At 41.6% G+C, this 25,078-nt stretch overlaps 1 protein-coding gene across 3 annotated transcripts in view; it reads right to left on the bottom strand.

The window, feature by feature from the left end:
• Window positions 1-6,454: 6,454 nt before the first annotated feature.
• Window positions 6,455-25,078, bottom strand: part of GRM1 (glutamate metabotropic receptor 1) — a 416,877-nt gene continuing 398,253 nt past the window's right edge. For 2 of the 3 annotated variants that reach the window (XM_086708072.1, XM_025925255.2), the window contains exon 9: window positions 6,455-7,792. In XM_086708072.1, the coding sequence (XP_086564198.1) occupies window positions 6,880-7,792 (913 nt within the window). In that variant the 3' untranslated portion in view covers window positions 6,455-6,879. The remainder of the gene's footprint in view (window positions 7,793-25,078) is intronic. The other variant, XM_025925256.2, reaches the window with a different exon arrangement.

The raw sequence follows: 25,078 nt of genomic DNA, 5'->3' as shown, positions 1-25,078 counted from the left end.
AATCAATCAATCAATCAATCAATCAATAATATTCTTTTGTGATTTTACCTTGCTAAAAGAAACAGGAATTTATTTGGCTGAGTCTAGAAGCACTTATTCTCACTTCAAGCCCTTTAAGACAGCTTTACCTTGCCTTCTTCAGCTCTTTGTTTTCTTATCTTTATCTGTACTGATATTTGTGCCTGTGTGTATGTTTATCTCTATCTATCTATTATTCCCATATTCCCATCTATAGCAGATACTGCTAGTGCCCTGCCCCCTCTCGATATTCACCTTCCCCACACAGGCCAACTCTCAGGTTTCCAACCACCAACATCTGTAACTCTTTGCCTGAAGGCTTCCTTTGGAGACAGGAGCCTGCATAGGAGATACATTGGTAGTTACTGGAATTAGCAGGCACCTCCCTCCCCAGTAGCCCCCAACCATGACAGGAATTGATAATTGAATGCTCCCCACATCCTTGTCCCATGGGGATGAGGGACAGTATGAGGCATGCTCTCCACTGTCTCCCAGAGTCTCCGGCAGGACTGAGTCCCACAGTGGTAATCTGCCTGGTAACACACCCTTTATTGGCTGCATATCATTTGCTGCTTTGCCTCCCCACTTTCCTATTGGTGCTTCCAAGGATCACTTCCCCAATATACAACTTTCACTCAAATCATTCTCTCAGGGTCTGTTTCTGGGTAAATCTATCCTAATAAGATACTCACATTCATATCCATTTCCTGTAGTTCATAAGAAAATGGCTTATGGGTTATAGCTGCCTCTGAGCTAAGCCTGAGCTCAAAATGTGGCAAGACGCTGACAAAAGTAGCAGAATCTTAGGCAGCAATGCTGGAACAATGGTTAAAGTGAATCAAAGTATTAGTGCAGTACTATGTCTAGTTCTGGATGCAACATTTTTTAAAGGATAGGCAACAATTGGAAATATCACCATGGCCTGATTAGGAGTTTAGGAACCTAATGATAAAGATAACAGTTAAAGGAAGTGAAGCTATTTGGCTTGGAGAATAAACTACTAACTAATGGCATAATCACTATTCAATGGTTGAAGGGGTGTCATGGACACAGTGCACTAAATTTATTCAATGTCTTCCAGGGGCGGAACTCTGGGCAAGAGTAAAAGAAAAGCAAAATTTGGGTTCAGGGAAACAAAACCTTTTCTAATCATTGGAGTTTTCCCTTTTCGAATGCAAGATCCTAGTCCCTGGAAATACTTCAGCAGAGGGCAAAACTCACCCGAATCCATCCCATTCCTTAAAATAAACCCAGGCCACACATGTATGCCTCCTTAGTCCCACTGAGAGTGCATTTCTCTGTCACCAGCAGTTTGGTTGTTTGAATGCCATCAGACTATCAGCCTTCCACACGCCTTGCTGCTTCTACCCCCTTGTTTTCCTGGTCCTCCGATACCTTCATCCCGGATTTGTGTCTTAGTTCTGTTCTCTGGCTAGCTTCCTGGGTTAACGTCGCTCATCTAGTGTGTGGGGCTATCTGCTCTCTCTTTGAATTTTTTTTTTTTCAACGTTTATTTATTTTTGGGACAGAGAGAGACAGAGCATGAACGGGGGAGGGGCAGAGAGAGAGGGAGACACAGAATCGGAAACAGGCTCCAGGCTCCGAGCCATCAGCCCAGAGCCCGACGCGGGGCTCGAACTCACGGACCGCGAGATCGTGACCTGGCTGAAGTCGGACGCCTAACCGACTGCGCCACCCAGGCGCCCCATCTGCTCTCTCTTTGTACAAGTGCAGGTAGTAGGCCTTGTACCCCGGCCCCTCCCTCCACCTGTCCCACCCTCGCCAGAAGTGACTCCTCACCTGCCTCTGACACAGCAAGAGGAACAGGACACAGAGAAATAGAGTTGAAAATGGGGTGATAGCTTATTTTAAATGACTTCTAAATTTACTTCCAACTCAATAATTCTATGATTCTTTTCCTTTTCAGTGTTTGTTATGCTCATTCTTAAGCTGCTTCTTCTTCTTCTTCTTCTTCTTCTTCTTCTTAATCTATGAGCCTTGTTTCCCAAGCTACCATGAGAAAAATCAAGCCAGTTTCTGGTTTAATAGCGTCATTACTTCAACTCCCTAAACTGGGCTCTCCCTTTCTCCCATGTTCCCCGCAAGCCCCGGTGGCTAGTTTTGCCTTTCACCTTGTCTAAAGATATGTCCTTCTGTAAAGAAGGAACCTCCAGACCATGCTTTCCCTTTGGATGATGGGCGCCCTGCTTCAGCAGTCTTATGTTACCAGCAGCTCTCCTGCAGAGGACGCTGTTCCTCACACCTATTGTTGCTTTGCCAGACCTCTGGCCGGGCTCGATGGTCACCGAGTGTTGCCATGCTCTTCCGCAAGAAAGGCAGACCTTCTGCCCAGTGGGACAGCTCTTTTTGATGCCAAAAGGAGAGCTTGTTCTTCATGATGAAAACATGTGTTGTTCCAGTTGGCAGAGTTAGGATCAGTAGGTGGAAATATAAAGCTCTGGACCCCATAAGGCTCTTGGAATAAATCTTCAGAGAACTAAGCTGGGAAAACTACACGGTGTTACAACACTCATTTCCTTTTCTCGACATTTACTGAGTGTCTGCTTTGCCCTAAAGTCTCACAAATTAGAAAGAAGAAAATGGATCTCAAACAAAAAGGAACTTAGAATCTATTAAGGGAAAGAGACATGCAAACCATAATGTAGTCGGATGGGAGTAAAATGCTGTGGGAATGAGAAAGGGGGACCAGCCCCTACATACTCTCCTGAGCTCTAGAGAGGAACACGAACTCACAGGCTCTGTGCTGGCTTGGGACAGAGCTCAAATCCCTGATGGGCCACTTGCTAGCTGAGAGACTCTGGGCAAGTTACTTCAGTATTCTAAAATATCCCTGTAGCAGTGGTACTGGGACGATTAACTGAGAATGTAAAGAACCTAGCAAAATGTCTGGCACAGAGTAAGTGGATGAACATGTTGTTTCCCTTCTCTGTGATTCCCTCTCAAAATAGTCTCTGGGAAATTATCGGGGTAGTTATTCACACATCATTTGTGCTATCTGGAGCCCAGACCCAACTGCTTCAAATGTCTTCCTTATGGTGAAGTTTCTGGACTCTCTAAAAGGAGGTCCTTATGACCTAACAGGCAATCTAAGGGTATCTTTGGACAACACACCTGAAACTTTTTCTTTTTTCTTCTTCTCCTCCCCCTCGTCCTCCTCTTCCTCCTCCTCTTCCTCCTCCTCACCCTCCTCCTCTTCCTTCTTCTTCTTCTTCTCCTTCTCCTTCTCCTTCTTCATCTTTTGTTTCTCATTCTCTGTCCTATGACTTTTCTCTCTGAGACATCAAGCTCCCATTTCATGATTTCTCATTCTATTTTCAAGATACAGTGAAGAACCTCCCTGGTGTCTCAGCCCCTGATTCTGGAGAATCTAAATACATCGCAGTCTCGTGAATGTGATCTTTGTACCATCATCGCTCTCCCCTTGGACAACACTTGGTAGATACTTTACCTTGCAGGTATCTTACAGCAGAAGATGTGAATAACAGGGGCTTACTTGTTTTGAAGACCAGTGAAGTCTCTATTGAAATAAAAGGGAATAGAACTTGAAATGTAAGGGGACAGAGGAAGGTATCACCAAAGTAAGAAACCAGGTCCCTCTAGAGTGTGAGTCTTGTGGGGCACAAATGAAACAAAGATGCAGCTTTCATATGCCTCTGTTTCCAGAGCTCTGCTAGAGATCCAGGAGTCTGTCAAGTCTCACAATTCTATCAAAAAATGCAAGACAATGTCTGCCATAGCACTGAATATTCAAATTCTGGATTTAATTTTCAATCTAGAGTTTCAGGTCCCTCCCACCTTCCACATCATCAAACTGTACTCTTCTCTATCACCCACCTGGCCTGTAGGTCTTGCATGATGTTCTCTAACTTTCATCTGGCAGACATGTTGTGACAAAATCAGACCATCGTAATTGTTTTTTGTACCAGTCTATTTCTCTTATTGTACCTCTTACAAAGTATGGAGAAGGAATGCACACATTTAATAAATAGAAAATATTTATTATACAGCATTATCAAGGTTATTTGACAAAGGCAGTAACGAGCCAAAGGAAAACACTTTTACAAGAAGCTAAACAACGTGTATAAGCACGTACATCAAGATGAAAAGTATCTGCATTTTTGGTATAAGGTATGTCTGTGTACATTTCCAATTTTGAACAATTATGCTGTAAGAGCTAATACTGCATTGTGTTCAGGAAAACATTTAATCATGGTAATATTAGGCATTCAGAGAAATAAAGTGATTGGTGTTGAATGTGTTCACCAAATGTTTCAGACTAAAACCTCAGAACAAACCGACATCTTACATTATTTGAATAGTAGAGCAGTTTTCCTGATCTATACTTACTTTTAAAAAATCTGAATGCACAAGTCCTGTGATATCACAAGTCCTGTGATATCAATGCCACATATGTTAGTGGCATTAAGATATAAAACATGTTTCACGAATAATAGATAGTAGGCTTTTACTTGCTAGTTTGCCAGGAAGTAGACCATCTATTAAGCATGGGAACCATCTAATTCCCTCATTCTCCTTCATTACAGTGAAAACATGGAATTGAAATCCTCGTTTCCGTCATTTTTCAACATGGAATTGAAATCCTTGTTCAGTCATTAACACCAAAGGTGTTACAAAATAATTTTTTAAAAGAAAGGCGGTCCATTCTTGTTATGGAACCGACTAAACTCGGCAGTGGAGTATGGGAAGGCATGAGAAACATGAGCCTCAAACATCGGAGCTGATGTTAAATTCTGAACAAATGATGAGGCGGGTATTTAAAGATTCTAAGATGATTTTTGGCTGAGAAATCAGCTTCCAAATGAAGGAAGCATATTAAAATATGACTGCACATAAGGCATAAACAGATATTTAAAGGGGTAAGATCCATTCCACAAATAATAGAAGAAATCAAAATGGCGAGAAGAGTCACTTTTATTGGGTGTAAAAAGGAGGATATAAATGAAATGACTGGATGACACATACGTGGTTATTACACACAGTACACAACAAAAATATAAAGAAAAGGGATGACAGTGAAAATAGAGGAATAAAAGTACATGGAAATAAAAATTAAAAGAAAGCAAAAAATGGTAAATAGAAAACTGGGGAAATTATGCCAGACAGAGAGGTTAGCATATGCTTTATAAACACTGAAAGCTCAAGTCGCTGTGGAAAATCTCTTTAAAAAAATCTAAAGTGACCTGAAATCATCTCAATACTGTCATTTCAACCTTATGTTTTAATAATGATATCTGAAAATTTATAAAATGTACTTTTTTATTGTAACCCACAGTTTTTGTGAATTTTTAATACAACACATTTTCAAGCCACTTCGTTATAACATATCCACATCATAAAATATCTGAAAAAGGAGTTCCCTTTTAGAAGAGGGAGGACCATCTGAGCAGCATAAGGAAACCATTGGACCACAGCACTCAAACCATCAAAGAGCTTCTGCAGATATTGGTGACAATACCTAAAACATCATTGGAACAAAGAAATATCTATACTATATTGGAAAGACGACTTCTAGTTGCAGTTACATTGACATTACAGTGCACAAATTTTATTATCACAAGTATACAAAGACACAGGAACACATTTACTCACAAGTTACAGGAATTATTTGTCAATAGGAAGGATGACAATAGGAAGGACGTTATTTGTCATTGAACCAGCAAGAGTTGCTCTGAGTACACCCTTAAGTTGGAAGATGGATTTGTGTCTGTAGTACACAGGAGAAACAACGGCACCAAATACACATACTGCATTTTAGAAGTTCAACTGGTAAGTATTATTTGCTACAGTAAATGTAAGGTAACAATTTTGCCACATGGTTTGTTCTCTTTAATTAAAGGGCAGAGAAGAGCCCCCTTGGCACAAACACAAGAAAATCCACAAAACACCTTCTGCCAGTCTCAAAACAATCGCTTGCTCTAATCTTTTCTCCGAAATCACCAATAAGCGAGTATCAAATATGGGACGTTATTTGTGCTGATTGTGTTCAAAGCCTCATGCTTATGTGTCCTCTTGCTTCTCAATCCTTCCTCCCTTAGCACTCCTGATGAAGCACTTTTTGGTGATGATTTTGCTCTGATTCCTGTTTTCCTAAATAGAGAGAAATCACAGAGCAGTAGGGTATCCATACACTTTTTTCCCAGCGCCACAAGGCTGGCCCTGGGTCGGGTGCAATGGGTGAAGGGAGGCTCCTGAAGACCAGGAGTCTGTGGGCTCAGTAAGGAGAAGGGCTGGAGAAAAATGAGCTGCCGTCCCATGGCAGCCACCATGGGTGGTTCCATGCCTGCCCCTCCTTCACCCACCTGCTCTGTCTGGCTCCAGCCTGCTCACTAAGAGTACCACGAACACCATGATGTAGTAATGGTCCACACTACTGGTCCACATGTGCTGGACGATTCACCTGGCTGGTCCACATGTGCTGTCTCTTTTCAAGCTGGCCAAGTGTGTGTGGGCATGTCTATCTATGCACAATGTCCAAAAGAGGAGATTATTCGTGTCGATGTATTTATTTATTGACTTATTATTTATTTATTCATTCATTTATGTGGTGAAAGTTGTTTATTATATGGGATTGTGCTTTGTCAGAATTCCCTTTCTTCCCAGAGAAGGCTTTCGAATAATTCAAGAATCGGGATCCTCGCCTGGATCCCTTTTTGCCTGCAGAGCTCAGTTCCCTCTGGCCTTCCCTACGGCAGCAGCATTGTCCTCCTTGCCTGCTGACTTCGCCCTCCTCCCCCCATCTCCTCCTCCCAGCCGTCGGCGCATCTCCGGAGGTGCTGGTGCTCCCTGGTTTTTCTCGCTGTCCCCGCGGACACCTCCTCCCTACAGGGTGGAGGAGCTTTGCTTGTAGTCCCTCAGAATGACGGAGGCGTAGGTCACGTTGGGAGGGGTGCAGAGCACCGACTCGGACACGGGGGAGCTGGGCACCGAGCTGCCGGAGGCCACCGAGTCGCGGAAAGGCGACGGAGGCGTCAGAGCAGGTGAATCCTCGGGGAGGGGTTTGCTGGCCGCCTGCAGGTCCTCGTCTTCCTCCTCCAGCTCGTCTTCCTCGGTGTTCCCTTCCCGCTCGTACAAGTACTCCTGGAGGAGCTTAAACCTCTCGCTGTCGTCCTCATCCTCGTCTTCTGCCGGCGGGGAGGCCGGCTCCTCCCCGAAGGTGCTCAGCTGCAGCGGGAGCATTTGCAGGTGCTGCGGGGGCGCCGGGGGCGGGTACAGCGAGCGCACCCCGTTCCCCGGACCCCCGGGGACTGCGAGCACCGCGTTGAAATCGGGGATCCCGGTGCTGAAATTGTTGACCACTCCCTGTAGCTGGTCCATCAGGGATTTCTGCGGTGGCGGTGGCTGCTGGAGGGGAGGGGGCAAGCCCTTGGGGACGGCCGGGTCGGCCAGGAAGAGGGGGGTCTCCTCTGTGGTCAGGTGGGGCGGCAGAGGCGGGGTGCTCACCGCGGTTGGCACACGTCGGTGCACCACCATGGAAGGACTGTTGGGAGGGCTGAAGCCGACCGGCTGGGCATCCTCCTCCTCCACGTTGTAAAGGGTCTTGGTGCTGGTATCGGAAAAGGTCAGGCTCTTGCCAGAGCCCTGGTAACTTTTAGTGAGGGGCTTGATGACGGCTGTTTGGTTGCAGGCCGTCTCATTGGTCTTCACGTGCACAGAGAGGCGGTGCCACATGTGCTGTCCCTTGGGCACCTGTCTTCCACCTGGTTCAGACCATGACACAGACTTGCCATTAGAACTATGAACAAAATAGAGATGGGTTTATTTGAGGTATATCATGCACACAGGATAAGACACATACAAATTATACGCAATCCCAGCTCAAGGCAATTTGATTCCCCCCACCCCCACCCCGCTCCCGGGAGCGACTGTAGGTCTGGCGGCCAAGCCCTCAATCTCCCCTTATTACAGGTCAAAGGCCAAAGGCTGCAGCGACCCCAGGTGGCCTCTGTAGCTGCAGTCAGTGATTCCATTCACCCCCAGACAAGGCAGAACATTTTGCCCCTGAACAAGTTGTAGGGGAGAAAAGCCAGCCTGTTACACAAGCAGCTATTTTCATTTAGGTCTGAGATTTCACCAAGTTATTATACACCCACGTACACACGCACACGCCTAAGGTAACAACAAAATTGTCACTCTGTGCAAGCCTTTGAAAGATTCCAAAATTGATGGAGGAACCAAAAAACAAAACTACAGTTACACAGGGACAACAGAATATAACGACCATAGCTCTTGTCGCCCTTTCTTCTCAGTCCCTGGAACAAATTAAAGCTTTTCTCATCGTGTGCAGGTACCGGAGCAGCGTGGTCATACACACGGCAGCTGTACGGAGGAGAAGAAAGCAGATGACGGAAAACCCAGACCCACATTCCATTTAAGTGTGTCACAAGTGTTGCTTTTCTTTTTGTTTCAATGCACCATCCCCAACACTTACAATGGACCGCAATTCACATAAAGGCCCTGATTCACAGCGGCTGGTTTGGGATTTCCACACTGGGGATTTTTAACTAGGTAGTGTTAAGGAAGTCCAGCAAAATACAGATGGTTAGACCCTGGGTTAGTCCTTCAGCATAGTTTGTGATGCAAATGAGATGAAAGGAAGATTCAGAGAAAGCAGAAGTTACTGAGACAAAAGCCCTTCCATGGCCTTTTACTAGTTGAGCTTTGGAGAAGAAAAATGTTGGGGTACCAGCAGGACTCCAGCTTTATTGGCATATATCTTTGTGGGACCATTTTAAAACCAATTAAATAGAAAGAGGAGGAGGAGGGGGAGGAGGAGGGGGAGGAGGAGGGGGAGGAGGGGGAAGAGAAAGAAGAAGAAGAAGAAGAAGAAGAAGAAGAAGAAGAAGGGAAAGAGATGTATTGTGTATGTACTCAAACTCTATTCTGTATGTTGTAATTAATAACTCTGGTCTTGCTTTTGGACTTTTAGCTTTTTTTTTTTTCTGTATAACTCTCAGCAGATGGTGGTGCCTTGCCACAGCATACTATTAATAACAGCGGTGTTAATACTTAAATCAGGAAGTTTATTTTTTCATGTATGTGTGTGTGTTCAGTTTGCTTTTTCACTGTATTCGTGAAAACAACAGAGAAAGTAGCACAATGTTAACACATTTTTGACATTAAAAGGAATAGGGATAAGGAACAGTTTTTTACTTAGGTGGATGTGTGAAATAGACTATTTTGTATCATGGTCTTTTGTTTGGGAAAATGTATGAAATGATCAGTAGCTAATATAATGGTTTATTTGATCATTTTGAAAATACAAGAATGAGTACTTCAAAATTATATGTGTGCCACATTTACAATGACAATAATGTTTTGACATTTTATATATTATTATCTTGAAAAGGGAAGTGAGCCACTAAGTACGGAATGTTAAAGAAATTCTGATACCTATTACAGAAAATTCTGGATAAAGAAGTCCCAAAATAGGTACAGTAGCTAAAATTTTTATCTCATTATTTGGGAAAAGGTAGTTCTTCTATATAGCTTATAATTTATATGCTGTATTTTTAACTGTCTAGGAAACATCCTATCTCCAAAATACGATATGAAAATTAATATTTCTCTTAAATATATGCTTACTATATTCCTTGAGAATGTAGAAGTCCTTGTACATGCAAAATTACAGACTTTTCAGCTTCCACACTCATATTAGAATACCTGACTTTCTTCCGAGTTGAGTCAACTCAAAAACAGATGATTAATGTTCCCAGTATGAACAGTCAACCAGCCAACAGGCAGGACCATAATCCACAGTTCCTCTTCTGAGTTTGAAACCCTAGGTAAATTCCAACTTCCTTCTTTCCCAATTTCCTCCACTCCCTACTCTACTCACACCATTTTTCTCTTGGTGCAATCATTATGACCCTTCCAGAAAGTATAAAACCACTGATTTGCCTCTTGCCTTGCCTTTTAACTATGCTTTAGTATACCATCCAACCTCAATCATTTGCATCCCTTTTAATTGCGACGGAAACACTTTTTCCTTCCCCTAATGCCTGCCTCTCAATGCTTTTTTTTTTTTACTAATTTTTTTTTAACGTTTATTTATTTTTGAGACAGAGAGAGACAGAGCATGAATGGGGGAGGGTCAGAGAGAGAGAGGGAGACACAGAATCTGAAACAGGCTCCAGGCTCTAAGCTGTCAGCACAGAGTCCGACACGGGGCTTGAACTCAACGAACCGCGAGATCATGACCTGAGCCGAAGTCGGACGCTTAACCGACTGAGCCACCCAGGCGCCCCTCAATGCTTATTTTTTTTTTAGAAATCATTAAACTAGAAGGATGCCTTGTGTCTTCATTTAGTTGTGTGTGTGTGTGTTTAAGACATAAGTCTCTTGAGAGCTAGTCTACACCTCACTTCACCACCGGGCTTATATACCTCAACAAAATGTCACTCCAGTCTCCACACATGCTGGCAAAAAGCTATGCCTGTATTTCTGGGACCTACTTCACTCACTCATTCGTTCACTCACTCACTCAAGCTACCTCACTGCCCAGGATTCTACGTGGGCCTTTTTAAAAATCATGTGCTTCCCTATGTTAATGGTATTATTAATCACCTTGCATGTAGATGTAATCACAACTTAGTTCTGTTTTAATCCAATACCTTTCTTATTCTTGTAATGGAAGATTTTCACCCTGGCCGTCAAAATTAGCAGCTTTTCCTTCCCTTCAGAGTCTTGTTCCAGATTTGCAGTAAAGTACTGTTTAATTAGGAAGACGTTCTAATGTCCCAGGGCATTTATCAGATTAAGAAAATTAGATTCACCTTTTTTTTTTTTCCCAAGGACAAAATAAATTGCTTCCTGAAAACCAGAGATAGTGAAGGAAATGTATCATCTCATAGGAACTGCAGCACAGAGTATAAACCTTGGTCCTTCTGAATTAGTTGTTTCTGACGTGGGGTCCATATACAGCTTGAATGGTCCATGAATCTACAAATCCAATAAGCTTTGCTTTTAGACTGAATCAATGTTATGTCTTCACAGATTGTGCACTGCTATTTTCAAATGCATGTAAACGCTATTATGACAAAGTGTGCTGCTAGGTACAAGTGTAGCTAAATTCTGAGAAGCTTTTTTGTGTTTTTTGTTCAAGCGGCCACTAAAAAAAATACAATTACTATCATCAATTGGCGGGAGGGCTTAATAAGCATTTTGGTGTGAAAACGGATTACCTTACTTGCAAAGGTTCAGAACCCATGGCCATGATATTGAGAGGAGAAAAATGTATAAAATATGGGGCAGCAAAAAGGCATACATGCATTATAAAAATGCAATATTACTATGAAATAATTCTTCCACTTAACCCTAGATAACTTTAATACCTTCTGTTTCGGCCATCAGCGTCTTCCTTCTATTATTTAACTTTTTTCGGTTTCCTGACCTTAGGTAAAGTACCCTAGTCTAGAAACACCCCATAATTGTCACACAGCATGCCATCTTGCTCTCACTTCAGAAGACAGACATGAGGCCTGAAACAATCTTATATTTGGAGACCGAGTGCAGTAGCATTTGGCTTGAATACTTCAGGTGGCTAGATGTCTTTATGAATACTGACGTTATTGGAGGAAATGGCTGTTAGGCCGGCGAGGAACCAGGACTAGAGGGTGATCTAGACAGGGAGTGTGCAGGGCCAAGGGGGCCCGGGGCTGCACTCCAGCTCTGACGGGCTTGGGGTCTTGCTTTGATCTTTCTTTCATTAGGTGAGTACGACAATCCCCTCCAGTCAGAAAATCCAGGATTTACAGCACTTGGGAGAGTGGTTGGAAGTGGGTGGTGTAAACAGATGAGTACATCTTTGGCATTCAGGGTGATCTCGTCTGTTTTATTTGTTTCAGTAAGTACTAGTTACATCTGCCGAGTACACTGCTCTCTGCTCCAGAGAGGTCTAAAATGGGAATCACAGTGGGTGGGTGTTAGAGATCAGGAGGGAAGCATCCTGCACAAGCTGCCTGAGGGGAAGCTTACACAACACCTGTCTCCCTTATGTCCAATTCAAGTCTTGGCCACGAGGCTTAATAGCTTCACAACAGACATAAGGACGGCATCCAGAGAGCCCACAGACAAGGCAAGACCTTCACATAGGAGGGTGGAGACTCACTCCTTGCAACCTGACGAGGTAAGCATTTGCTTTCTCTGAAAATGCAAATGGAAATGGGAAATGCCATTGAGTCCCAGCATGGAGAGAATGGCTTACCAAGCTAAGAAAATAAACCAGAGCTACAGGCTTATGGGCATTTCTGCTGAGGTCATGCAGCTACGGTTGGGACTCACGCCGGGCCTTTCAAAATGGCTGCTGCTGCCCCAACTGAGACACTCCGGAAGGAATGCCAGAGATGCGCTGGACGAATACCTCACCTCTACCTGCTTCAGCGAGCTGGGACCGGAATGAAGTCTGAGGAGCGATTCTTGTAGAATCGCAGGCATAGGAACTATTTGAAACCGTGTGAGTCAGACTCTTGTTTTCTCAGGCGATGCAAAGTTAGTCTTCAGTACAAAGGACTTCCACTGATGCCAGTTACACTTTTGAAAGCTTTCCAGAAAAATCTGAATATTCAGTATACAGTTTCCAGGAGCCTATGTGAACATAAGTAAAATTTCTCACCTTTTGATTCACTACTAGTAAGGTAGAAAATCTCTGAATGTATTATGGGAGACAAACGCTTTTTGACTACATGGGAACTTGGTAGTTTCTGCTGATACCAGTCTTAAATGGCATTGTGAATTTTATTCCTCACCTCGGATTCTAACATCATAAGCTAGTCAGAGAACCACTTGGCCTGCTGAAAATGACAATATCACAAAGTCTAAACATACAGTCCTCCTTTTAAAGTATTTAGGTTAATCACATTCTCTATGTTAAAGCTATGTGATACAGGATAAAAGATAGCACAAAGGAAATCAGTTTGCACTAACAGGCGTGTGCTTTCTTCGATGAATCAATTAAGAAAAAGACATCCACAAATAAAATTACCTCATCAAAGTCAATAAAGTATGGAAGGCTCCATGAACTTTGTCTGGGCATAAGGTGTACTGTCTTGAGAAAACTGACAAATCTGTTTTGAACCAATGAGTAGAATTCTGATGGTTCCTGAGGTTTTTCTGAGTACATTTGAAATGGCTACTCCAACCTAATTGTGATTAACAGCTGAGGAAAGAAATTCCCATGCTAGATTATGTTCCCTTTGAGGGAACTTCAAGTCAAGCATTATTGTATCATCTATGCTCCATGCTACCAGACCTGTAATTTCCATAGCAAGTCATGTGATGTTCCTCAGCTCTGACCTGGAGTCCTTGTGGTTTGCTCTGGAAACATAGGGCGCTATGGGGCAGGATAGATATAAGCAGACCATAATGGTCCAGTAGGAAGCTTTATCTGCATCACTAGCCCCTTTGCCTTGATTGTTGAAAGCTGTAGGAACTGAAGGTCACAGTGAGAATATCTTTTTTGCTGTTGTTTGTTGAGAAACAACAAAGGCTAAAAATGGTCTCTTTTTGATCTTTTCTTGATCCTTCATAGTCTCCAGAAAGAAAGCTTGAATAGATCCCATTCTGAGAGTTCTTACAGCCAACCTATTAGCTTTGCTGATCGTTGCATTTTTTTTGTGTGTGTTTTGTCACCTACCAAGAATGTACCCACTTTCAGCCTCTGCTTTTGCTTTTAGGCACTCACCTTGAAGTCATGAAACGTTAGGTGACTCTCCTCTCTTTCTGGCCCTGCTGTCATGGCAGGACAAGCACATCTACTATTCCCATCAATCCCTTTTGACAGGCAGCCAGCAGCTGTCATGATCAGGATCTCCTTGCTGTGCCCTCGGTCAGACTCAACTCATGCTGCAAGAAATGCTCAATGCCTTTTGACCTGGGAAAATTGCAGAGGTTGCATCCAAGCAGATGAGAGTGGCTCTGATCTAGATGTGCAGAGGCCCCCTGACTACCACCTGAAACGTCCTGGCAGGGCTACCATATTTTTCCCTCTAAGAGTCAGTATGATTCGACTGAGACCGCACTCTTTCTATTTGGGCTTTTGAAGGCAATATCAGAACACAGACTTCCCAATGCACTCCACTGAGTGAAGAAAAGAGACTCCATGGCCTCATATACTGTCCTCCACAGCCAGGTTCAGTAGCAAACATTTGAACCAATTGGGCTCTTCTCATCTGAAGAGCTATTCAGGCCACAGACACCTCATCAGTGGGCTCCCTCCTGCTGCAGGAATGTGTACCTTTGACTCTCCCAGGAGTTTGAAGGGCTGTAAAGGAACAGCTGAAAATGACCACAGACTCCGTGCACAATGAATTGAACATGGTCTACGTTCTTTTGTTAACTTAAAGAGACACTGTCAAGATCTAAAGGTCAAAAATTGGACCAAACATGCACCATTTTTATCAGATGGGGCAAAATCTGATAAAAACACTCAGAATCCTGGGGAAATAACCACATTTCCTTTTTATAAAACTCTCTTTTCATGGGATTCACAAAACTTTTGTTTTGTGCTCCCCAGGGTGTGGGAGGCTCACAGCAGAGGCTCATGTTGGCGTCCAACCCCTCAAACTGACATTATGGAACTCTCCATAAGTTCAAGTTATGGCTTGTACTTTAATGCAGACAGGATCATTTCAAACATTTGTGCAACAGCAAAAAGGCAAAAGAAAAAAAAAAAGAAAAGAAAAAAAAAAGCAAAGAAAGAGCTCTGTTTGCCAAGGAAAAGCTGACAAATTTAAGAAGGGGGGAAATTCACTTTCAAGCTTGTGAGTGGGAGTCACAAACAAAAGCGAATCTCCAGTGTTGGAAAAAGTGTTGCGTCTTGCTTTGAAACTTAAAAAAGCAAAAAGACTAACAACTTGACAGTGTCCCTTTAAGAACGATGGACAAATTAAGGCGGTCGTGCAAACCATGGCACGTAAATGGTTCCTCATTCTTGATGGCATGCACCACATCTGTTTCCATGTTAGAAAGTGGCAAAACCCAGGAGAGAGAAAGCAAGGGGCCAACCACTCTATTTTCCACGCAGCTTCTCTTACACATTCACTGCAGTGTGGGGGTTTTCAAAGCTGCTCATGTGCCGACGGACACTGGCTGGTGGGCGGGAATTCTGGCTGCCTCTTCCTGAAGATTGAAAAGAAAAAGACACCCAGTGAGTGAGTGCTTACACACGTGTACAGATACAGCGATGACGCCACTCAGGTGGTGCCTGGGCCTGGGCCTAGCCTGTCTCCTGAGCCTTTCTCCACGTCATGCCCACCCCCGTGTCCTGTGTCTGCCTCGCCCCGCCTGGCTGCTTCTCACTGCCATGCTCGTTTCCGAAAGCCACGTCAGTGGAGTGCATTCTTTCTTTTCCCTTACGAGACCATCTCTTTCCAAGTGGCGGATGCTTTTGCTGCTGTGTGTATGTCTGTCCAGAATCAGCCCTTTTCCTCCACTCTTCACATCCCCCTTTCTTCCTGGCGGCAGTGGGCTCCACCTGCACTCACACTGTTACGGGCAGAATCTTCCTGCCGACCATTCTTCTTTAAGGATGTTCACGGATTTATGTCTTACGTCGCGAATTTTAGTTGCATTGCTAATTTTCCTTATTATTTTATCACAAAGGCATAATTGTCACTTCCTATAAAATCACATTTATCTCTTGGCCACCGGACAGAGTATGTCTGATGGTGGAGAGAGGGGGAATGGCAAGAGATTGGGGGCATCTGCCACATGGGGGAGAATGCGGTCTCATTCCTTGGTTAGATGTCTCCTTCTACAGCACATAGGATGACCTGAGAAGGGGAGAAGAGCACTGACTGGTCATGGCAAGGTTAATGGAGCGACCGTGGGCAGTTGGCCTTTCCATCTTTTGTTAGGGTGAAGAGAAGTGGGCTTTCCCATTAGTTAAGTAGCACTCAGTGGGATAAAGCCATCTTGTTATCACTCCACATAAGACGGATGCCAATCAGAGAAAAGAATTTCGGGGAACAAGATGGTAAAGCAGCAGGTGCTGTGGGTGCTATGGATGTGGTTGGTTGAATTGGGGGAGAATGTTGATATTAAGGAACTCTCAGTGATGAAGTCCCCTATAGGGGTCCCTAAAAACTCACAACGATTCCCTGTGTATCAGCATTAGGCCACCTACCCCAAGATCCTGGTGACAGTTATCCAGTGTTAATCAGAAGAGGGCCACAACGGCTGCAGGCAAGTCAAAGACTTTTGCTATGTTCCCTATCTCTTTTTTTCCCATTAAAGCAGACAGAGGAGGGGAAACACAAGAGGAAGGAGACAGAGATATTGTAGGAACGGATCACATCCCTCCTCATTCCACATTTTTCAGGCAGAGGCCTGATACATGCTAGGAAGGAGAGATGTGAATTTGAAATTTGAAAAAGAGTATACTGGAATAGCTTTTTAATACCTGAAATCAAGGAATCTGATATGAATATCAAAGGTGGGAAACAAAGTTTTCCATAGCACAGTTGAAGATAAAAGAGAAAAATTAAAATTAATCAATATCCTTATTTCTGCCAAGTTTGGGCCATTCAATAAAATGGTACATGATCTGCCCAGAACAATTTGAAATCCTCACCCAGAGATAAAAACTCAAAACACCTTCATGTAACTTTGTTACTACTGCCATAATCCATTTATTTAAAACAAATAAAGAGATAATGTTTGCTATTAAACTTGCCAAAGTAACATGTCCTTGACATTCAATATGCCCACCTGAAATCACAAAAAGTCATGAAAACATCAGCAACTAGGTGACCAGGGATAAAAGTATGATTTATGGGTGTATAAGTGAAATTATCAGTAAGAAAAGATTATTTTACCTACAAAATAATAAAACAACTTCATTTCTCATGAAGGAAGGCAGAAAATACATTCAAAGGATTCCCTTGCTAAACTGTCTGCATCCCTTGAATCCCGAGTTAATGCTACTGTATATAATGGTCCAGTGGGCTGGCTTCAGGGCCCTGTGTCTAATACGGATGCACAGTGGGTCCCTCATCAGAAGGGCCCTGCACTTGGGATTTCGTGGTCTATGGTCATCATTTTGAGATCTGTAATCATTTAATCACTTGATTTGTGTTTTGTAAGTGTTGTGTGCTGGAGCCATGGAGTGCTCTCCAGGGGCTTAGAGCCTCAGCTTACCCATGGTCCTGCCTCCCTGACTTCCCTGGTGCTCCCTGGGACCCTCCGAGCTCTCCGAGCTCTCCACTATCTGGCCCTGCCCAGGGATCGACCGCTGCCACTCTCTACCACTGGCAGGGGCCTCTGGACACAGTGCAGGAAGATCAGGTCAGGGTCGGGTGCATCTCCAGGCCATCCCCTCCTGGACTAGCAGGGCCACTGTGCACTTAACAGGCAACAGCGTAGGGGTGAGCCTCTCACCCCTCCTCCACCCTTTTAGTCCATGTGCTGTTTTTTTAAATATCCTTCGAGATCACCAGTCTGCCAGGGGCTAGGGCAGGAGGGAGAGAAGAAGGGGAGAGGCTTGGTTCAATTTCCCTGTGGTGTCTTTCCAGTGACCTGTGGGAGGGGAACCTGGCAGCCTGAGGGCTGCACCTGTATGGAATCACGCAGTGGAGGCTGGGGGGCCTGGAAAAGTTTGCACTTGCCCCTAGGTATCACCCCCGCTGCGCAGCGTTAAATGGCAAATAAAAAACACAAGGACAGGTTGAGAGAGAGACCAGAGGAGAAAAGAAAAGGCTTTATATTGTAGTCTCTAACATTTCCTCTGCATTTTCAACCAGGGGCCTCATGCTTCCTTTCTGCACTGGGCTGTGCAAATGATGTAGCTGGTCTTGTCTGCTGGGTCTATGTATGCTGTTAAAAAAACCACAGGGAAACACCTTGACGGCTCAGAGACTTGACACGGTGACATTAGCAGAGGTGCACAGAGTATGGCCTGCCCAGACAGATAGCACTTGTGTCCCCTGGGGATGGGGTGGGAGCTCTCTGGCCTCTGTCACTGACTTGGAATTACCGCTGCACTCAGTGGACTGTTCTGGGTTCCTTCATGGGTCGCAGCCATACTGACAGCCAAACTCCACACGGTCACTCCCAGGAATCCCAAAGCCACCTTAATTAACTATTGATTGAAATAGTTAAACAATTATAGCATTTCCTTCCTGGTGTCATTTTTCAGTCTCTGACTCACCTTGTGGTTGAAGTGAAATGTAAATGACCTATGCCTACAGACCTTACATTTTATGAAATGTTGATTAAAGCCAAAGCCTTGAAAACTCCATTGCCAGAGTGTCCATTTTATCAACTGTGTAAAAACTGAAAGGAGCTTGACTTCAGGGTATTTTTAGCAACTGTAAAACCACATATTCAACCAACCACAGATTCGGCAAGCCAGAGTAAAAGCTTGGAGGGAAAATGCAGCATATGGAGACTTGTCAAATATAAGTTCCAAATCTGTGCTTGAATCTTTTGGCAGAAACTGTGGATTTAAAGAAACCCCAGAAATTTAGTAAGGAAGATTCATATCCAATTTCTTCTGAAAGTGCAGTCTTTCTTTTCTTTTTCTTTTTCCCCTTCCTCCTTTCCTTTTCCTTCCTTCCTACCTTCCTTCCTTCTTTCTTTCCTTCCTTCCTTCTGTTTTTCCTTCTGTCCTTCTTTCCTTCTTTTCTCTTCCTTCCTTCTGTCCTTCCTTCTGTCCTTCTTTCCTTCTTTTCTCTTCCTTCCTTCCTTCCTTCCTTCCTTCCTTCCTTCCTTCTTTCCTTCTTTTTCCTTCCTTCCTTCCTTCCTTCCTTCCTTCCTTCCTTCTTTTCTATTCCTTCCTCCTTGCTATACAGTCACCGCTTGTTATAGTTTCTTCCACCTATTCCCATTGTCCAAAACTTCCTTTATATAAGAAGCTATCTCTCTTTGAGTGTACTTAGTCCTATATGACTTGTTTTCTTTTTTTTAACTTTCTATAATTTATTTATTTTTTATAATTTACATCCAAGTTAGTTAAGCCATTACTCATTTAGCCTACCCTCCCTCCCACAACCCCTCTAGTAACCCTCTGTTTGTTCTCTATATTTAAGAGTCTCTTATGTTTTGTCCCCCTCCTTGTTTTTATATTATTTTTGCTTCCCTTCCTTTATGTTCATCTGTTTTGTATCTTAAAGTCCTTATATGAGTGAAGTCACACAATATTTGTCTTTCTCTGACTGACTAATTTTGCCTAGCATAATACCCTCTAGTTCCATCCAGGTAGTTGCAAATGGCAAGATTTCATTCTTTTTGATTGCCTAGTAAAACTCCATTGTGTGTGTGTGTGTGTGTGTGTGTGTGTGTGTGTGTGTGTGTGTATACACCACATCTTCTTTATCCATTCATCTATCAATGGACATTTGGGCTCTTTCCATACTTTGGCTATTGTTGATAGTGCTGCTATAAACATGGGGTGCATGTGTCCCTTCAAAACGGCATACCTGTATCCCTTGGATAAATACCCAGTAGTGCAACTGCTGGGTTGTATGGTGTACTATTTTTAATTTTTTGAGAAACCTCCATACTGTTTTCCAGAGTGGCTGCACCAGTTTGCATTCCCACCAGCAGCGCAAAAGAGTTCCCCTTTCTCCACATTACTCACCAACATCTCTTGTTGCCTGAGTTGTTAATGTTAGCCATTCTGACTGGTGTGAGGTGATATCTCATTGTGGTTTTGATTTGTATTTCCTGGATGATGAGTGATGTTGAGCATTTTTTCATGTCATATGACTTTGTTTTAATGTATCATTTTCTTTATAGTAAGTCACTCATACATCGGTTTGGTTTGTATGCTAGGAATTATTCTTCACATTAACTTGAAAAGTTGTCACAAACAAGTTTCACTCATTGTAGCACAGCAATATGATGTCTGGAGTAGGACTCCAGAAACCAGGCACTTTCCAACTGTGTATTTGCCCCCATCAGACTCAATTTTTACATCCATAAGGAAGGATTTTGAAAGAATAAATGTGAAAATGCTTCCAATTGGCAAAATGCTATCCCAGCCTAATACATCACTATTAAACCCCTTCCTCTGAAGGATGAGGAACAAAAACACAGACAAAAGACCCAGATGTGTTACATCTGAGTATGTTTAGAGTAGACTAATTCATAGTCTCTCAAACTTTATTTCATTTTACTCATGACTGTTAATCACTTTCCTTATTCAAGAATCTCAGTAACTTCTAGTAGAAAATAAACTGTTTTCTCTAATAAACTGCTACTTTCCAAATTGTGGGAGATGGGGTTTGTGGGGAGCAACATTAGTGACATTGAACGGATGTGGCAGGAGCAGGTGAAAGATAGCTACAGAGCAGGTAAGCTATCTGTGTCTGAAGTTGTGTGTCTATGATAGGTTTGGAGGTGAGTCTATTTTTAGCAGAGAAAAAATGGTCTATACAATTCCAGATGGTCAGTTCACCATGGAAATAATGTGGCAGCTGTCCAGAGTAATCATAAAGATGGGCAGCAAACACTCAAGGCCATTTTAGCAGAGTATGGTCTCTCTTTTTTTTGTTGTTGTTTTTATAGATAAATATGGGATAATTTGTGCCTCTGCTTCCCAAAGCCAAATGCATTTTTCTATTATCTGAATTTAAATATTTATTTCTCAACATTCGTTCATCAGAGTGCAGAGTGGAGCTCTGACTGTATATGTAGGCCATCTGTAAGTGGCAATTTGTTCTACTCTCCATTTTAGTGCATGCATATCTAACATAGTACATTAATATTCTTTATATAAACACACAATGCAGTTTTTCCATAGAGGTGTAAAATACTGCTCTCTTTAAACATTAATTATAAACATTTCCAAGCTAATAAGAGTCTGTAGAGAATGTTCTAATAAAATTCAATTGAATTGCCATTATAAATTTGTCAAGTATGAACATTTTTGCCTTATTATAGTTTTCTTTCTTTTGAAAACATAAAGGAAATATGTGAAGCCCCCTGTATATTATTCAATATTAATCCTATCCTTTTGAGTGGAAAATTTGGTATGGATCATCACTTGGAACTTTTTAATGCTTTTACAACATATATATTCATATGTGTCAGTAAATAATATATGGTAGTGTTTAGCATGTTATTAGATTTTATATACATAACATCATACTCTATTTCCATTCAGCAATTTTCCCATTTTGTCCATTTGGTATTACATTAATAGATAAAGCTCTAGTTTATTCACTTAAACTAAACTGAATACATACCACATTACCCAAAACATTATCAATTCTCCTATTGGTGGCCACTTAAGTTGTTTCCTACATTTTGCCACCTTAAGCAATGCTGCAGTAAACATTCTTGATTATGTCTCCTTGCACACCTAAGTGGGAGAGTTCTTCTATGGTGTGAACCTAGAAGTAAAATCGGTGGATTGTTGTGAGTGCACACTCATTTTCTTATATATGACCAAATTGCACTGTAAAGCACTTGCACAATTTACACTAATATGTAAGAGTTTGTATATTCTTTCCAATTGCATCTGTTTTTCAGACACCCTCAAAATCGACTTTTTACTCTGAAAAATTTTAAAAATATAGAAACATGGAGAAAACACTAAAATGAACCACTATTTCCCTAATATCCAGCTTCACTAATAATCAATATATTTGTGAATCTTCTTTCGCCTATACTAGCCAGTTATTAATTTTAGAGTAAAGCTAAGTTGGAGCACCTGGGTAGCTCAGTTGGTTAAGCATCCAACTTTTGATTTCAGCTCAGGTCATGATCTCACTGTTCGTGGGTTTGTGCCCTACATCAGGCTCTGTGCTGACAGTGTGGAGCCTGCTTGGGATTCTCTCTCTCCTTCTCTCTCTCTGCCCCTGTGTTGCTTGTGCTCTCTATCAAAATAAATAAATACACTTTAAAAATAAATAAATAAATAAATAAATAAATAAATAAAGCCAAATCATTATGTCTTTTATCCTTAATCAATTCAGTACATAGGCCTATAATACAGGTGCACATTTTTATAATAAAAGAAACAATAACATTATCACATCTAAAACACATTAATAGTAACTCTTTAATATTTGATATTAAATGTTTAATATTATAGTCTTTGGATTTCCCTGATTGTCTCATATGTTTTTATTTTATTTTTGATTTTTAAATCAACATCCAAACAAGATCTGCAAATTGCATTTTGTTGATGAGTCTCTTAAGTCTTTTTTAGTCTGTAGGTGTTCCCCTCTCCCATTTCCTGGCTATTTATTTGTTGAAGAAAGACTGATTGTTTCCCAGATTATGGGTTTTACTTATTGAGTCCCTATAGTGTCATCAACATATTTTTCTGTGACCTATTATTGCTTATGAATTGATAGTTAGATCTGAGAGCTTGATCAGATTCATGGTTGCTTATGCAGGGAATATAATTCATAGGAAGTAGTGTCTACTTTCTATTATACCAGATCAAAAAGCACATAGATCAGGTTGTCTATTAATCACATTAAGATTGATCAGTGCATTTAGGTGTAGTCACTCTAAAGCATACATTACAAAACTTCCCATCAGTCTTTCATCCAATGGTTTTAGCAGTCATTGATGATCATTATGAAGATCAATTATTTTATTACAAAACTGCAAAATGGTAATCTAATTCTACATTCCTTCTGTATTTGTCAACTAGATTTCTTTTCTAAAGTAGAACCTCTCCTCATCAGCTATTCAGTTCCTCTGATGTAGAGTTCAAACAGAAAACACAAGCCAAATGGTGATTCTTTTCTTTTCTTTACCAGTGTTCAGAGTAATGATTTAGTTTTCTAGCACTGATCCAACAGTGATCAGTATATCACCTGTGAGTCTGTTTCTATTGTCTAACTGTTTCCCTTGATTTTTTGGTTATATTAATTCTTCCATGCCTAAACACATAAGACACATATGAATGTACACACACACACACACACACACACACACACAATAAGGTTCTCTAGAGGCTGTAAATTGTAGATGGTATTATCTGTGCTAAGAGTTGTTTTACCACTTTATCTGTTAAGTAGAGGCGGACATATCATCTTAATCTAATCCAGGCTGCGCTGAGTCAAAGTTAGTTTATAATTGGGTTAGGAATTGGTCTACAGTAGGGAATATCCCTTCAGGACTTTTTTTTTTTTAAGTTTATTTGTTTATTTTGGAGAGAGAGAGCAAGGGATGGGCAGAGAGAGAGAGGGAGACAGAGAATCCCAAGCAGGTTCTGTGCTGTTAGCCCAGAGTTCGATGTAGGGCTCAAATTCACAAACAGTGAGATCATGGCCTGAGCCAAAATCAAGATTTGGATGGTTAACCAACTGAGCTACCTCTTCAGGACTTTTAATAGAATATCTTGTGCACTAGTACACCTCAGCATTAAGAGGCTATGGGAGATTCTGGTCAGCTTCTCAAAGATTTTCAATTTAGATTTTTGGCTTTCTGACCCACACATCTTCAGAATTAGGCAAATGTTTTGATGTGGAACCTTGACCACATGAAGGAGTGCCTCTCCAGTTTTGTCAGTCTGGCCTCACATGGTTGCTAAGGTGTTTTCTCATTCTTTCCACAGGAAGGTCTGTCTTCTCAGCATTGGAAGCCCTCAGAAAAATAACTCCATATATCATAAGTGTGTAGCTTATCTTTTAACGTTTCTGATCCACTCAACTGCAGACAATTGCAAATGTTTTGCAGACAATTGCAAATGTTTTGAGAGAGAAGCTAGAATGTGTGGAAGCCTCATTCTATTTTATCACTTCAGCTTCAAGGCCACAGCATCTCTTCTGCTTTCTTTTCTCCCTCCATTGACTCTGCTTGGGTCATACCTGGATACTAAGCCTAGTCCATGCCTGGCCACTAAGCCCCCAGCCAGGGTCTGGAGTTGGCGGATGCTCCCCCAGGCAAAGCAGCTGCAGACCATTGGTCCACTTTTCAGTTCTTCTCTCTCTGATATTCTAGTCTTGCCTGCCTTATCACTTCAGCAACTCCCTGATACTGTAAGAAGTTTTAGTCTTTCATATATGTTCCTTGAACCTTCCTACTCTTTGCAAAATTTTGCACATAGCTCCTTCAGCATTCTAAGATGTTTATCAAGTTCTTGACCACATCACAATGTATATTATATCTTTGCATTTCTCTTGTGATCCTTTTCACTTTTTGTTATATAACTAATTGATGCTAATTCTTGTCGCCTACATTGGAAAGCCATAGTTTCTGAAGGGCAGGATCCATGTCAGATTTACCAATGTGTGCCATTTATCCCCCACTTATCCTGCCCCAACTTTTGGAAATAAAAGGAAACCATATAATCTCTCATGCAAAGGATGAATAATTGCTTTTAAGGATGAAGGGAGTGCTTTGAAAGTCATGTCATGACAAAATGAATAAATTGGGACTTTTGGAGGACATAAAAAGACATGTGGTCACCTATTTACAGTAAACTAATAAATGATTGAAAAAATCAAAACAGAACGGAGAAATATTTCTAATAGAAAATAAGTCAAAAATACTTCTGAGCTTCTCCATCACTTTGGTAGTTTTAGAAATATCAAAAACAATTATTGTATCTATAACTAATACCAAATCCTAATATTAAATATTGAATGTCATAAAATCTCCAGTGAAAATTAAGTTTACAAATAATTAGTAAAAATAATGTGTATATGTATTTGTGTGTTTCTGTAAAAATTAGAATATACCAAAAAAAAAAAGGTAATGGTGGTTTTTCTCCATATATTGGTAGAATTTAGATAATTTTTATCAGCTATTCTGTGCTTTCCTATATTTTAAAAATTTCCTACAATAAATATTTATCACTTTTTTAATATATGAAAAATAAACAATAACTATTATTCCAAAAATAAATTTATCATAACATATAGTTCATGAGCAAAATTCCTTCTCTTCTTGGCTTTACCCCAATAAACCAAGGCATTGGATAGAATCTGTGAATGTGTTTTCTTTTGCTGAAAAAAAGTAAAAATTCTAAAAACATATATTAAAATATGAGCTACTAAGGAAAAATATCAAATAGAAATTATAGAATTTGGATATTCATGCTAATATTTTTCATGCAAAC

Source organism: Puma concolor, chromosome B2, assembly GCF_028749965.1.
Source record: "Puma concolor isolate L17-30 chromosome B2, mPumCon1.1.hap2, whole genome shotgun sequence".
Taxonomy (NCBI): Eukaryota; Metazoa; Chordata; class Mammalia; order Carnivora; family Felidae; genus Puma; species Puma concolor.
Note: the sequence above shows the minus strand (reverse complement) of the source record. Positions and strands in the feature narration are given on the sequence as shown.